The sequence below is a fragment of the Branchiostoma floridae genome, chromosome 10, assembly GCF_000003815.2.
Source record: "Branchiostoma floridae strain S238N-H82 chromosome 10, Bfl_VNyyK, whole genome shotgun sequence".
NCBI classification, from domain to species: Eukaryota; Metazoa; Chordata; class Leptocardii; order Amphioxiformes; family Branchiostomatidae; genus Branchiostoma; species Branchiostoma floridae.
This window is the reverse complement of record NC_049988.1, coordinates 10,106,404-10,121,698: the sequence shown is the minus strand read 5'-3', so window position 1 is coordinate 10,121,698 and position 15,295 is coordinate 10,106,404. Positions and strand designations below refer to the sequence as shown.

The 15,295-nt window shown below is 41.6% G+C and overlaps 1 protein-coding gene and 1 long non-coding RNA gene across 2 annotated transcripts in view; both read left to right on the top strand.

Annotated features, from left to right (window-relative positions):
* Positions 1–428: 428 nt before the first annotated feature.
* Positions 429–15,295, top strand: part of LOC118424348 (fibrillin-1-like) — a 27,200-nt gene continuing 12,333 nt past the window's right edge. The window contains exons 1-27 of the mRNA XM_035832896.1: positions 429–435; positions 762–878; positions 1,345–1,464; positions 1,814–1,930; positions 2,382–2,501; positions 2,760–2,879; positions 3,126–3,245; positions 3,461–3,577; positions 3,756–3,875; positions 4,288–4,407; positions 4,903–5,022; positions 5,258–5,383; positions 5,886–6,005; positions 6,510–6,629; positions 6,852–6,971; positions 7,441–7,557; positions 7,741–7,863; positions 8,343–8,462; positions 8,679–8,795; positions 9,335–9,451; positions 9,874–9,993; positions 10,554–10,673; positions 10,788–10,904; positions 11,433–11,561; positions 13,851–13,970; positions 14,319–14,441; positions 15,056–15,187. Coding sequence (XP_035688789.1) covers positions 429–435; positions 762–878; positions 1,345–1,464; positions 1,814–1,930; positions 2,382–2,501; positions 2,760–2,879; positions 3,126–3,245; positions 3,461–3,577; positions 3,756–3,875; positions 4,288–4,407; positions 4,903–5,022; positions 5,258–5,383; positions 5,886–6,005; positions 6,510–6,629; positions 6,852–6,971; positions 7,441–7,557; positions 7,741–7,863; positions 8,343–8,462; positions 8,679–8,795; positions 9,335–9,451; positions 9,874–9,993; positions 10,554–10,673; positions 10,788–10,904; positions 11,433–11,561; positions 13,851–13,970; positions 14,319–14,441; positions 15,056–15,187 — 3,139 coding nt within the window. The remainder of the gene's footprint in view (positions 436–761; positions 879–1,344; positions 1,465–1,813; positions 1,931–2,381; positions 2,502–2,759; positions 2,880–3,125; positions 3,246–3,460; positions 3,578–3,755; positions 3,876–4,287; positions 4,408–4,902; positions 5,023–5,257; positions 5,384–5,885; positions 6,006–6,509; positions 6,630–6,851; positions 6,972–7,440; positions 7,558–7,740; positions 7,864–8,342; positions 8,463–8,678; positions 8,796–9,334; positions 9,452–9,873; positions 9,994–10,553; positions 10,674–10,787; positions 10,905–11,432; positions 11,562–13,850; positions 13,971–14,318; positions 14,442–15,055; positions 15,188–15,295) is intronic.
* Positions 12,041–13,292, top strand: LOC118424104. The gene is made up of 3 exons (XR_004832171.1): positions 12,041–12,155; positions 12,644–12,760; positions 13,176–13,292. It is a non-coding gene; the product is annotated as an uncharacterized LOC118424104 (long non-coding RNA).

The window sequence follows — 15,295 nt, the reverse complement described above, 5'->3', positions numbered from 1 at the left end:
AGCTTTCAGTCGCATGGATTTCCTTATCTGAGTTTAGTATTTGCTTCAGTCTACTTCTGCATAGGCATCACGATGAAGCAAATTTCTTACAACTGGTCATGGTCGACTTTGGTGAGCTTTCAGATGATAGCTGAGAGCTCTGAGTTGATTCTTCGTCCTTACTTGCATCTGCACCGCTGCAAATAGTAAACTCAGTTGTCGCAAAGTCCACACATTAATATTGATAGATCGATGTTCCTTTCAGACATAGATGAATGTCTAAACACAACAACTTGCCACGATAACGCAACCTGCACCAACACAATCGGTTCCTTCACGTGTGATTGTGTTGTGGGCTATGATGGAGACGGCATCAACTGCACAGGTTATACTACAGAATTTTTTAGAGCACCTGTCTTAGCCCTTATAGCCCTTAGCCCTGTTGGGGAATGGAAGGTCATTGATGTGGCTTGATGTGGTACATCCATTGCAAAATCGGTGCTTGAGTTATTTCCTTCTATGTAGTTATCCTTTCATGTAATTACATACATGCCTCTATTTCTGTATTTCATATGAAGCCATGCTGTAAATGATGTCATAAGCATTTTAGTAGTGCAGTTCTTTGTTGATTCTTTAACATCTTTCATGCTTCAAGATCATTCAAGTAAACAGACATAGACGGGTAAAAGGTCATCATGAAACTTTGATAACAATCATGTTTTCTTGCAGTACCCCATCTTCAATATGGTGTTTGACTTAAAGCTCGCTTTATATTCTTATAGACATAGATGAATGCCTGTACAACCCTTGTGATGTCAACGCGACCTGCACCAACACTGACGGGTCTTTCATATGTATGTGCCAAGCTGGGTACGAAGGGGACGGGCTCAACTGCACAGGTTCATACGATTTGTCATTACTGAATGGCTGGATTCTTTTTTCTTCGCCTAGGGCTGCCTAGATACTGTTTCATTGAATGTCTATATTTTAGGTTTATTCCCTGATTGCGAGGTGCAGTTGCTTCATGCACATGTATAGCGGGTAGAGAACTGCTTGCTTAGCTAGAAGTATAGATTAGTAGCGAGAAGGAGGTTTCAATAAAACCTTATTAAAAACTCCCTGGTAGCGGTATTTTGGCATCGTTGCGAGTTCTAACGTAGGCATGCAATTGCTTTGGGGAATTCTATTTTGCTTAGCCATCAATGTCAGCTGCTGGGTATGACCTGTTGAGCATTCGCAATGACATATTTACGCTTAATTCACAAAAGCTTTGTGGCTTGCCTCCACTCCAATCCCATGTATACAGCAAGTGCTACATACAGGTGTCATTGTGTTCATAAGTTTGGTGGCTCACTCTCTTTACAGACATTAACGAATGTTTAAACGATACAACTTGCCACGACAACGCAACCTGCACCAACACACTCGGTTCTTTCACGTGTGATTGTCTGGTCGGATATGCCGGGGACGGCGTCAACTGTACAGGTTGATATCTAGCTTTGATAACCCATAACGACTGTTGTATAGGTCTTATCATTAGTCCTGTTACTTTACCTTTGTTGCCCCAAAAGGTTCTATATCAAATGTGTGACTTAGACATGGGGACTTAATCATTGCTACTGAATTGCACGGGGAGAACAACATTACGTTCTAAAATTCATATGGTAACGTTACATTTATTGGTCCTTGGGTAAATATCAATCTACTTTCATTCCAGGACGTTTTCCTCAGCAGACCCCACACTGTATGCAATCTAACTATAACTATTCTCTATTGTTTCTTTCAGTAACTAAAACTGTACAACTTTTTAAAGAATCATTTCTTTCATTTGTAGATATAAATGAGTGCCAGCGATACCCCTGTGATTCCAACGCGACCTGCACCAACACGGATGGGTCTTTCATGTGCGCTTGCGATGTTGCATTTGAGGGAGACGGTTTCAATTGTACAGGTTCATACGATTTGTCGTTGCTCTATTGGTCAGATTTAGGGTATGGTTGCATACTTGTAGTGTCTGCTTTATATACTGTAGGCCTTGTTTGCTTGGAAGTGTGTCCTTTCTACCATTGGTAGCAGTAGCATAGTAGGTTTCTTTCCTCTTCTGCAGTACAAATCAATGTTCTGGCAAAGGTTGGCAAAGAAATGCCAAGATGCTTTATCTATTAGTTTCGGAGCAGGTGGTTTGCAGGTGTAGTTTGCAGTTGCATAGATTCTGCTTGTTATTGCCTCTAGTAGATTGTGTTTGAGAGAGAGGAACAATATTGGTTATGTTGGGGAAATTTAGATTAGATGTTTTTTTGCATTATGCTTGTCATTGCGGCTGGGTTTGGAATGAAAGGTGTTTTGCATTAAGCTCCGCATAGACTCAAGTGCATTCGCTTGATGGCTCACTTTCTTTTCAGACATTAATGAATGTTTGAATACAACAACTTGCCACGACAACGCAACCTGCACCAACACAATCGGTTCCTTCACGTGTGATTGTGTAGTGGGCTATGATGGAGATGGCATCAACTGTACAGGTTATTATCTGGTTAAATTGTGCCTCGCTCTAGTGAGCATTAAACTAATAAACTCATTTTGGTGGCGCATAGGTATGATCTCTTTAGGCCCAGTCAGCGTTACATGCATAGACATCACGGAAGGGTTTATTTCTTGTACTGTAACGTTATAACTATTCGGCAAGGTAATGGAGCTTTGTGACGATGGCTTTCCGCCTTCCGGCGTCCTTGTATCTGTTACAAAGTTTATCATTTTGACTGCTTGTCGTTTCCTTGCAGACATTAATGAATGTCTCAACACAACAACTTGCCACGACAACGCAACCTGCACCAACACAATTGGTTCCTTCACGTGTGATTGTGTAGTGGGCTATACAGGCGACGGCATCAACTGTACAGGTCACTATGTCTTTATCATGATATTAATTGTCTCAAGATTAAGTCTTTGAGATTGCGCTTAGATATTATTTTTTTGAGTCCAACCTGCATTAGATGCTTCTTCACCTTTGTATAGACATCATGGAAGGATTTATTTCTTGATGATAGCTATGGCTGTCAGTATTAAGCAATCTTTTTACATATGCACTTTCCGGCGTTTTAATCTGTTACAAAGTTCATCACGTTGACGGATCGTTTTCCTTTCAGACATAAATGAATGTCTAAACACGACAACTTGCCACAAAAACGCAACCTGCACCAACACAATCGGTTCCTTCACGTGTGATTGTGTAGTGGGCTATGATGGAGATGGCTTCAACTGTACAGGTTACTACAAAACTTTACTTTTCAGGGCACCATTATCTGTATGCTCCTGTTAGTAGTAGAACCGCAACAATGGCAAATTCGTTTTTGTTTGTAGTGCTGTAGATATATGTGCTGTACAGACATCATGACGAGTATGTTCCGCTCAAGTGGCTACAAGAACAATTACAGTCTTTTTCTCACGAACATATGCTCCTGTTTGCAATTTTTCTATACAGACCGAAATGAATGCCTGACTTCCCCTTGCGACGTGTATGCAAACTGTGCTAATACCGACGGATCTTTCGTGTGCGAGTGCTTAGATGGGTATGACGGGAATGGCTTCAATTGCACGGGTAAGAAGCGCATACAATGCCGAGTTTTTTTGGGCGACCAACGTTTCAACATTTTTTTCTTTTCTGAAAGAGTGGGAAAGGACGATAGCAACTTAGTGCTACATACAGGATGTACTTTGTGTCACTGACGATTTAAGAACTGGAAACACCATTTGTCTCTTTGTATTTTTCCCTATAGACATCGATGAGTGCGAGCAGACCGACCCATGTCATGCTAACGCGAGTTGTACGAATACAAACGGGTCTTACATATGTACGTGTCAAGTTGGGTACGAAGGAGACGGCTTCAACTGCACAGGTTCACAAAATTCCACTTTAAGTTATAGTTTGGCTAGAGTTAAGGTAGAGCTTCGTAGTTTTTTCAGTTGAAACTAAAGATGCGTTTGCTTATAACTGCGCGTGCTGCTTTCTTGGATCGGTGTACTTTTTTTTTGCTTTGGTGCAATGGATTGCATTTTATTTTGCTGTTGTATTCAACAGAAAAGCCAAATACCTCTGTCTTGCAACTCGATTGGTACAGCTTCTTAGGCTTCGAGCTGAAGCGAGGTGTTCGACTTAGCTGGGTCAAAAGCTGTGGAATCATAGCTGCCTTATATATCATATTTACACTACTCATTGAACGCACTTGTCAACTTCCTCTCATTATAACGAGAAGGATATCATTTTGCTGTGAGTACGATCATTTTTTTGATAGCTCATTCTTTTTGCAGACATTGACGAATGTTCGAACACAACGATATGTCACGAGAACGCGACCTGCACCAACACTGACGGGTCCTACACGTGCACGTGCGACTTTGGATACGAAGGAGACGGTTTTAACTGCACAGGTTCTTAATATTTGCCTTTTTCCTTGCAGCTTCGGCACTTTTGAAAAGTTATCAGTCTAGAATAGGGTGTGCTCTCTTTGTCCGTAGGTGCATGCGGATTCTTTCTGTTGCGCATTCGCATTGAGGCACAACATTGCAGTTTCACTGCCGTATCTCTTGACGGTCTGCTTGGTCGATGCCTTGCTCTTGTTGTTTCGGTTAGCTCTGTATTGTATAAATGCGTGTCAATCACATATATAAGCAGTTATCATTGCCATATTTGCCACAGAAGCACTCTACAACTGGTGGGAACATGTTTTCTGCACAGGCAACTGCTGGTTATGGTAGGGTGTCCGTTTGTTTGCAGCAATCCTGCCCTGGATGAAATCGACGCTGCTTGTTTACACTACTCCTTTAACACACTTTTCAGCTACCTCTCATTATTGAGAGAAGGATGGCATTTTGCTGCCTGTATATACGTACAAACATTATCTTGCTAACTCGTTTTGTTTGCAGACATTGACGAATGTTCGAACACAACGATATGCCACGAGAATGCGACCTGCACCAACACTGACGGGTCTTACACGTGCACGTGCGACTTTGGATACGAAGGAGACGGTTTTAATTGCACAGGTTCTGATCATTTATCGTTTTTTGCAGCTTTCGCACTTTTGAAAAGTTATTAGTCTAGACAAAAGTGTGCTCTCCTTACATGTAGGCGCATTGTTTACCGACTGCGGATTCTCTATGTTGTGTTGGAAGACGGCAATAAAAAGCATTGAAGTTACGTTGCCGTATCTTTCAATGTTCGGCTTATGTTTTTTAGTAGGGCCACGAACCTTATCTTTATAGCTCGTTATTTTTGCAGACATTGACGAATGTTCGAACACAACGATATGTCACGAAAATGCGACCTGCACCAACACTGACGGGTTCTACACGTGCACGTGCGACTTTGGATATCGATACGAAGGAGACGGTTTTAACTGCACAGGTCCTTATCATTCATTGCTTTTTTGCAGCTTCCGCACTTTTGAAAAGTTGTTTCTAGGAAAAAAGTGTGATCTCTCATTGGTCTGCTGCAACTTCTGCTTAGTAGAGAGAAAGTCTAAAGTTGTGCTTCTTGTTTCTTGTAGCTTTCTTTTAGAAATGCGTATCAATCACATATAATAGTAGTTGAGATAGCCATATACATGTCATAGTTCTAAGAATTGCGCAACCTGCTGTTGGGTACCTGTTCTCTGCACAGGCAGCTGCTGGTTATGGTTGGGTGTCAGTTGCTTGTTTGCACCTATCCAGGACTTGCAATAACTAGACGTAGTGTTGTAGTGTTGTAAGGCTGTACTCTCTACTGGTTTTTCGTAGACCAGGTGATATTGGCTTTTGGTTTGTCTACATTATGAATATTGGCCACAGTTTTTTTTCCACCTCTCAGTAGAAGGATATCATTTTACCGTCATAACGACCATAATCTTGATAACTCGTTTTGTTTCCAGACATTGACGAATGTTTGAACACAACGATATGCCACGAAAATGCGACCTGCACCAACACAGACGGGTCCTACGCGTGCACGTGCGACTTTGGATACGAAGGAGACGGTTTTAACTGCACAGGTTCTTAACATTTGCCTTTTCTTTGCAGCTTCGGCACTTTTGAAAAGGTATCAGTCTAGAATAGGGTGTGCTCTCTTTGCCTATCTGCCTATATGGTGTATGCGGATTCTTAGTGTTGCCCAGTAGCATTTGGAGCACAACATTGCAGTTCCATCGCCGTATCTCTCCATGGTTTGCTTAGTCGATGCTTTGCTCTTTTTGTTTCGGTTAGCTCTCTATTTTAGAAATGCGTGTCGATCATATATATAAGTAGTTATCATTGCAATAGATGCCACAGAAGCACTCTACAACATAGTGGGAATATGTTCTCTGCACAGGCAACTGCTGGTAATGGTTGGATATCCGTTGCTTGTTTGCACCAATCCTGGACCTGGATGACATAGACGCTGCGCATGCTTGTTTACACTAGTCCTTTCAACCACCTCTCATTATAGAGAGAAGGATAGCATCTTGCTGTCAGTATATACGTACGACCATTATCTTGATAGCTTGTTCTCTTTACAGACATTGACGAATGTTCGAACTCAACGATTTGCCACGAGAATGCGACCTGCACCAACACTGACGGGTCCTACACATGCACGTGCGACATTGGATACGAAGGAGACGGTTTTAACTGCACAGGTTCTGATCATTTCTCTTTTTTTACAGCTTCCGCACTTTTGAAAAGTTATCAGTCTAAAATTATGTGTACTTTCCCTGTAGGCGCATGGTTTAACGACTACAGATTCTCTTTGTTGTGTTGGAACACGGCAATGAACAGCATTGAAGTTTCGTTGCCGTATCTTCCAATTTTCGGCTAAGTAGGGCCACGAACACTATCTTGATAGCTCGTTATGTTTACAGACATTGACGAATGTTTGAACACAACGATTTGCCACGAGAATGCGACCTGCACCAACACTGACGGGTCCTACACGTGCACGTGCGACTTTGGATACGAAGGAGACGGTTTTAACTGCACAGGTTATGATCATTTGTGGTGTTTATTTTCAGCTCCTGCTCTTTTGAAAAGTCGATTTTAATAAAGGTGTGATCCTCAATGGTCTGCAGCAACTTCTGCTTCTGAGTTTTGCGCTGCTCGTTTCTTTTAGATATCTTTTAGAAATGTGTGTCTATTACATGTATCAATAGTTGCGATCGCCACATATATGTCATAGCTCTAGGAAACGCGCAACCTCTTGGGAACATGTTCTCTGCACAGACAACTGCTAGGTATGGTTGGGTATCAGTTGCAATTGCTTCTTTGCACCAATCCTGGCCCTGGATGTAGTGGTGTAGTATAGTATTGCAAGGCTGTGCTCTGTACAGGAAAGGTACTCTTCGTATACATAAACCAAGAGCGATTGGCGTTTGTTTTGTCTGCATTATGTCTACTGGCCATTTTTTTTCCTTTAGAAGGTATTTCTTTTTCATACTGACTTTCCACATACAGACATAGGTGAATGCCGGAATTCTCCCTGTGACACGAATGCGATCTGCACCAACACACATGGGTCTTTCAGATGTCACTGCATTGATGGGTATGAAGGGGATGGATTTAACTGCACGGGTACGATACACAACCAGATTTAGATAAGTTTGTATCAGAGCCAAATGATCCCGTGTTTTCTAGTCTTGTAAAGTATGGATCGGTATAACCCAGCACTATTTTTTTATTATTTCAAATGTGATTGTCATACATGTATAATGAAGATAGAATTTATTACGTTGTATTTTTCATTTACAATCATAGACATCGATGAGTGCCAGCAGCAGACCGATCTTTGCCATGCTAACGCGAGTTGCACGAACACAAACGGGTCTTACATATGCACGTGTCATGTTGGGTACGAAGGAGACGGAGTCAACTGCACAGGTTCAGACAAAGTTTCAAATGATTATTTGCTTAGAGCTAGAGCAAAGCTGCACAGTTTTATAAACTGACTCGTTGTACTGTAGTTGCGCTCGTTGCTTTCTTAAAGCTGTGTAATTCATTAAATTCAACATTGGTGAGCTGGATCACATCTTATTTCCCGTAATAGAAGACATCCCATGCTTTATCACTTGGCTGTTACTTAAAAAAAGGGTACACTTTACAGTTTCAAATCGCGTAGATTAGTTGTGGCGTAGATGAGAGTTTAAAATGCCGGTCGGCAATTGCTTCTTAGAGAATGCGCTGATCAACCCGATTGAGATGAAATTTTTTCGTGCTGTGGTTTTGTCTTGTGGTATCATCGCTTTCTTGCAACTTTGACTTACACTGGACCTTTGACTCTGGTGAAGTCAACTTCAACTCAGATATAAGAATAACATTTTGCTATCATTACACAAATTTGATGGCTGTTTTCTTTACAGACATTGATGAATGTTTGAACAGCACGAGCTGCCACGACAATGCAACCTGCACCAACACAATCGGTTCTTTTGATTGTGATTGTTTAGTGGGCTATGATGGTGATGGCTTCAATTGCACGGGTAAGATGTACAGCTGATACCAAGTAGATTTAGCAATTCATTTATCTTGTTTTATTATCATATGTAGTTGTTTGGATATGATAAAATGTTTTCAACAGTTCTATCCTCTCTGGGTGAGTAGGAGAGGGAACACATGTAATGATGCAGTACGAAGTGCTGCTGTTTTTTTTTCAAGTAACGGACACATCATTGACTTTCAATGTCTTTTCTTTGAAGATACGGATGAGTGCCAGACCAATCCTTGTCATGACAACGCGACCTGCGCCAATACGGACGGGTCTTTCATATGCACGTGCGACTTTGGTTTCCAAGGAGACGGGTTCAACTGCACAGGTTAACATAAGGCTTGTCGTTTTGCGGCTGCAGCTTAGGCACATTGGAACATATATTTATATTGTGAGGTTTGATCTTTGGCTAATGGTAGATGGGCTGTCGACTGCGAATGTTTTATATGTTGCTCATTTATGATATAGGTCTGAATCGCAGTTTCTATGCCATATCAAGCCATCAATTTTCTGCTGGGCATAGCCAAAGATGGTCTTTTTGTTTTTGGCTTTTAGCAACACCTATCGGTCGCATACATAAGTAGTGGAGAATAGCATAGATGTGAGCTTGTACCATCCTCATATCTATTGGTGACATAGTCTTTGCTGCCCTGCGATGCGATTCATTTTGCTTGCAATTGCTCGGTACGGTTGGATGCTATTCGGAAAAACAGATTACCATAGATAGATGTAATGGTGTAAGTATTTAGACTTGCACCATTACATCTATCTATGGTAATCAGCAATGGGCTTCTGAAATGATCATTACATTATCGGTGTTTTTGCTTGAGGGACTTTATTTTTCTACATTTTACTCTCCGCATACAGACATAGGCGAATGCCGGGATTCTCCCTGTGACCCTAATGCGATCTGTACCAACACACATGGGTCTTTCAGATGTCACTGCATGGATGGGTATGAAGGGAATGGATTCAACTGCACTGGTAAGAAGTACATCTGTGCTAGCTGATGCAACTGCTTCTGGTTCATAGATTAAACAGCTTGTTATTCTTACATTGTGGTGTCCCAAATCACAAGATGCTGTGTGTTCAAGTGAATGATCAGCATAAATCAGCGCTACCTTTGACAATTCATTTTTAACTACATACTTACAAAATGTGTCTTGCATACTTGTTTTGCAAAAGGTTTTCTTCTTTTTACTCCTTTATTCGACCCAGGTACATGGTATGTTCGGCTGCCTTTCATATCACAAACAATTTTACATAATAATAGACACTGATGAGTGCCAGATGTCGACCTACCCATCCGGGAGAGTGACGATATTAACTTAGCGATACATACAGGGTGTACTTTGTGGCGCTGATGATTCTGTTACTGTACTGGAAATACCGTTTCTCTCTTATAGACATCGATGAGTGCGAGCAGACAGACATTTGCCATGCTAACGCGAGTTGCACGAACACAAACGGGTCTTACATATGTACGTGTCAAGTTGGGTACGAAGGAGATGGAGTCAACTGCACAGGTTCAGACGACTTTTCGTTGAAGTACAATTTGGCTAGAGTTAGAGCAGAGCTGCACAGATATATCAGTTGGGAGTATAGTGCGCCTGTGGTTGCTCATGTTGCTTTGCCTTCTCAGAGCTTTGCAATTCCTTTCGTTCAAAAATGGCGCGCTTAATTAAATCTGCTGATACCATCAATATTCCCTGAAGTAGTGTCAGCAAAAATGAAGACATCCTTGATTCCCTTGTCTTGCAGCTTATTTGTTACTCAAGATGCTGGTGGTAGTTACTCATTGCAGCTTCATTTTGGAGGGATTAGTTGTAGTAATTAGTAGATCTAGAGATCAAAGCTTTTAACGCCCGGTAGGCAGTAGTTTCTAGGAGAATGTGCTGATCATCCATAGGCATCGAGATGATGATATTTTTTTCGACTGCTTGGCTTGCTTGCTTTGATCTCAGAGGAATTATTGTTGTCTTGAACTTATTTACATTGGTTCTTTGACGTGCTTTACCACTATAACTTATGGTTGAAATTCGGTTGTTATTACGTCCATCAACATGATAAGTGATTCTATTTGCAGACATTGACGAATGTTTGAACACCACCACCTGCCACGACAACGCAACCTGCACCAACACAATCGGTTCTTTCGATTGTGATTGTTTAGTGGGATATGACGGGGATGGTTTTAATTGCACGGGTAAGAAGTACACCTAATACCAATAACTTTTATAGATAATGTTATTTTGTAGTACAAAATCTTAATATCTTTCTTTCTTTGGCGAGAAGGCGATGGCCCATTCTAATACAGCTGAATTAGATGAGTGCCTAGCCAATCCGTGCCATGCAAATGCGACCTGTACAAACTCTGACGGGTCTTACGCATGTATGTGTCAAGATGGGTACAAAGGAGACGGATTTAACTGCACAGGTTCAGATGAATTTACTTTGCTTATGATTTTGTTAGAGTTTGAGTAGAGCTGCTTCGTTTGCGCATTGCCCGTAGTTGCGCGTGTTGCTGTCTTGGCACGGTGTACTTTCTTGTCCTCAAAACGTGCACCGGATTGCCTTTTATTTGCTAGCAATATCTTATAGAATAGTCATTGTTGCTTGATGATTTTCTAGAATAGTCTACGTTGATACGAGACACATTCCAGTGTGGCGACACTTGACTGCTACAGCTGAAGGAAATATTCTTCGGTGTTTTAAATCACATAGTGTTTGGCGTGGATGATGGATTTAGGCATCAGGCAAGCTATTGCTTCTGCAGAAATGCACATGGGCGTAGGATTAGGTCATTAGGCTATTTAGCGCTTGGCTAAGCTGAATCGATGCGAGATCATAATTGTCTGGCGCCATTGATTTTCGTTGGCCCTTTAACGCACAGTTTTACTGTACAGTAACTTAAACTTGTAGATAGGACTAGAAGGGTAACATGTTGATGTCGTTTTCGTTCCAGACATTGACGAATGTTTGAACAGTACGAGCTGCCACGACAATGCAACCTGCACCAACACAATTGGTTCCTACACTTGTGATTGCTTAGTGGGCTATGATGGAGATGGTGAAAATTGCACAGGGTATTACTAATTATTCAGGGTATCATTGTTGCCCTTTGTCTGGTGTAAGTCTCATAAAGGCAGTAATGGGTGTCGCTGCAGTGTGTCTACTATTTACTGCCAGAAGAAGTGGTTAGCTTCTTATCCATGGCCGTATCCAGTGTGGTTCGTAACTGTGTAGCTTTTGGCACACAACACTTGTTTTGCGTAGAAACATAGTGGCTACATAGAAGTATGCATTTTGGTATACAGGCAAGGTATTTGCTTACTTAAAACACAATTTTTGCTGGCAACAGTAGACGTAGTAACTAGACCGGATGTTGACATCCTTTCTGCCTTTCACCATTATCACAAATAGTACTTTATTGAAATGTTGATATAACCCTTATATTTTCCAACCCCGCCATGTGGTAGAAATGCTTCTTATGTTTTCATATAACATATTTCATTGTATTATGAAATTTTCCTCCTTCCTGAGCCATTTCTCCACTGATTAACCCCTTCAGACACAGTTGAATGTCAGGATTCTCCCTGCGACACAAATGCGACCTGTACTAACACCGATGGCTCCTTCATATGTGAATGTTTTGATGGTTACCAAGGGGACGGCTTTAACTGCTCGGGTAAGAAATACAAGTCTTAGATATGACTGTTGCAATGCGTGGAGCTGTTACATAGAGCTGTTGCAACGCACGTAGCTGTAACATGTAGCTGTTGCAACGCACGGAGCTGTTGGAGTTGTTGCAAAGCACGGAGCTGTTTCATGGAGCTGTTGCTACGCATGGTTAGGATAGCTACTGCTTGAGCGGTACATGTTGTTCCTCATTGTCATTAGATGATTTATCTTGCTTTGGAAATATGGTATGAATTAGAAATCACCATGTGCTTATCAACATTGCTGCCTGACAGTGTGGTAACTAGTTTGTATGACCACTTTTGCTGGGTTTGCTAGATCCACGCAATAGATTGGCGCTTGATGAATCACTATATTTTCCGACCCCCGCCTTATGGCAGGAACGTTTCTTATAGGAGCTCTTTCGTATAAAATATTCCATTGTATCATAAAATTTTCCTCCTTTCTGAAAATTTCTCCATTGACTAACCCCTTCAGACACAGATGAATGTCAGGATTCTCCCTGCGACACAAATGCGACCTGTACTAACACCGATGGCTCCTTCATATGTCAATGTTTTGATGGTTACCAAGGGGACGGCTTTAACTGCTCGGGTAAGAATTACAAGTCTTAGATATGACTCTTGCAACGCATTGAGCTGTTACATGGAACTGTTGCAACGCATGATATTATCATCAATGATTGCTACTGCTTGAGCTGTACATATGTTGTTCCACATTGTCATTAGATGATTTATCTTGCTTTGGAAATATGGTATGAATTAGAAATCACCAGGTGCTTATCAACATTGCTGCCTGACAATGTGGCAACTAGTTTGTAGGACCACTGTAGTTTACTGGGTTTGCTAGATCCACGCAATAGAATTGGCACTTGATGCGTCACTATATTTTCCGATCCCGCCTTATGGCAGAAATATTTCTAATAGGAGCTCTTTCGTATAACATATTTCATTGTATTATAAGCTCTTCTTCCCTCCTGAGCCATTTCTCCATTGACTAACCCCTTCAGACACAGATGAATGTCAGGATTCTCCCTGCGACACAAATGCGACCTGTACTAACACCGATGGCTCCTACATATGTGAATGTTTTGATGGTTACCAAGGGGACGGCTTTAATTGCTCGGGTAAGAAAGACAAGTCTTAGATATAACTGTTGCAACGCACGGAGCTGTTACTCGGAGCTGTTGCAACGCATGGTTATTGGATGGCTACTGCTTGAGCTGTACATATTGTTCCTCATTGCCATTAGATGATTTATCTTGCTTTGCAAATATGTGTATTATATGTGCAAATATATGAATTAGAAATCTAGTGCTTATCAACCCTGCTGCCTGACAATGGCACTTGATGAGTCATGGGGCAATGCGCTGGCAGAGTCAGCTGAGTACCTCGAAATTGTACTGCTTGTATTGGCAGTTGCGTTTTTGCGCTTTAGCTTACTGTCAGTTTTACTTTCAGCCTACTGAATGGTTTGCGTATAAATTGTATAGCTTTCATTATCTTGTTGCATTTCAGGAAACACAATCTAGTAGGACGCATTGCACCAGACATCTAAGTGAAGGAAGGCGAATCTCCAGGTTTCATTCAGTGAATATATTCTGTAATGTTGCTGTGTCACACGTTAACGGGGTGCTACATTAAGTAACTGAAAGTGTGATGTAAAAGTATTTGTGATATTTCAGACGTGAACGAATGTGCTGATAACTCCACCTGTGATCTGAATGCAAACTGCACCAACACTGAGGGGTCATTTGACTGCACCTGCAAGGCTGGTTATACAGGAGATGGGACTAATTGTACAGGTAACGATATCTACAATGTTACTCAAACAAGGTTGCCTTCTTCACCCAGCACAAAATGTTATGAAAATCAGATTTAATCCATTCATCCGCTTGTCACTTTATATCATTTAGCATTGTTGCTATAAATGATGCATCTCCAGACTGTGTCAAAATATTTTTTCCGTAGTAAATGATTTTCTTAGGAAGTCAAATGCTTAATTTTGAGCTAACTTTCACTGATGACGCGATACGTTTAGGACTAAATCTCCTTTAGTCTAGTAATTTAAAAAAGTAAAAACAACTGTGCTTAGATTTCATTGTATTTCTCATGACCACGACAAGGAATGAGGTATGTTGTTTGGGTTTCAGATATTGACGAATGTGCAGCGTCTCCATCTCCGTGCCATGTCAACGCGACCTGCACAAACACTGACGGGGCGTTCTCCTGCAACTGTACCGATGGGTTTGAAGGAGACGGCGTTAACTGCACAGGTAAGGTATTAGGTGGGCCGACTACTATCACTTCGCAGCCAGGGGCTGAGTTGCGAGGAGCTTACAATAAGCAAGCCTAAATCGCAAGGGTCTGGAGTGGCTGCCATTCGGCGCCACTCAGGTGACCTCAATATGACAGTAATTGCCCATGTGCGGCCATAGGACTGAAGGGTTGAACCACTCACACCAGGAAGGTGTGGCTCTCCTCAAACATGACCTCCATTTAACGCCCTATCCGAAGGACGGCCCTAACCGAAGCTAGGTACTCATTTTCACGTGTAGTGAGTGAAGTGAGGAAAGTCGTTTTAAGTCTCTTTCCCAACAGCACAACATCGAGATAAATCAGCGGTCTCGAACCCGTTACCTCTGGAGTCTGGGTAAATAATGATATAAATGAACAACTTCAAACATTATGACATTTAGAAAATCTTATCTATCATCATTAAATGTAACAAACGGTCGCACACTATACTATTAGGCTCGCCCATCAGGCGTCGCCAAAAACATAATTGTTGCAGGCCGGGTAAAGTGATGCAAATAAGCTAATCAACTAAAATCTTCATACTGTTACAATTGACGACATTTTCGATAATACTTCCATTTTTATCTTACAGCTACATCGAGAATCTGTGTAGTCAAACCTCCCCAATGCGATGCAAATGCTGACTGTATTGTCACGGGGAATGGTGTCGTAGGCTGCGCATGCAAGGACGGGTTTCTTGGGGATGGAGCCTTGGAATGTCACCGTAAGCATGATGTGTATCCTGAATCGAACCAAAAGTGCTGTATACTAGAGATCTAGACTAGTTTCTCCTTGCAACGTCACACAAAACGTATCAAAATCAAAGTTTACA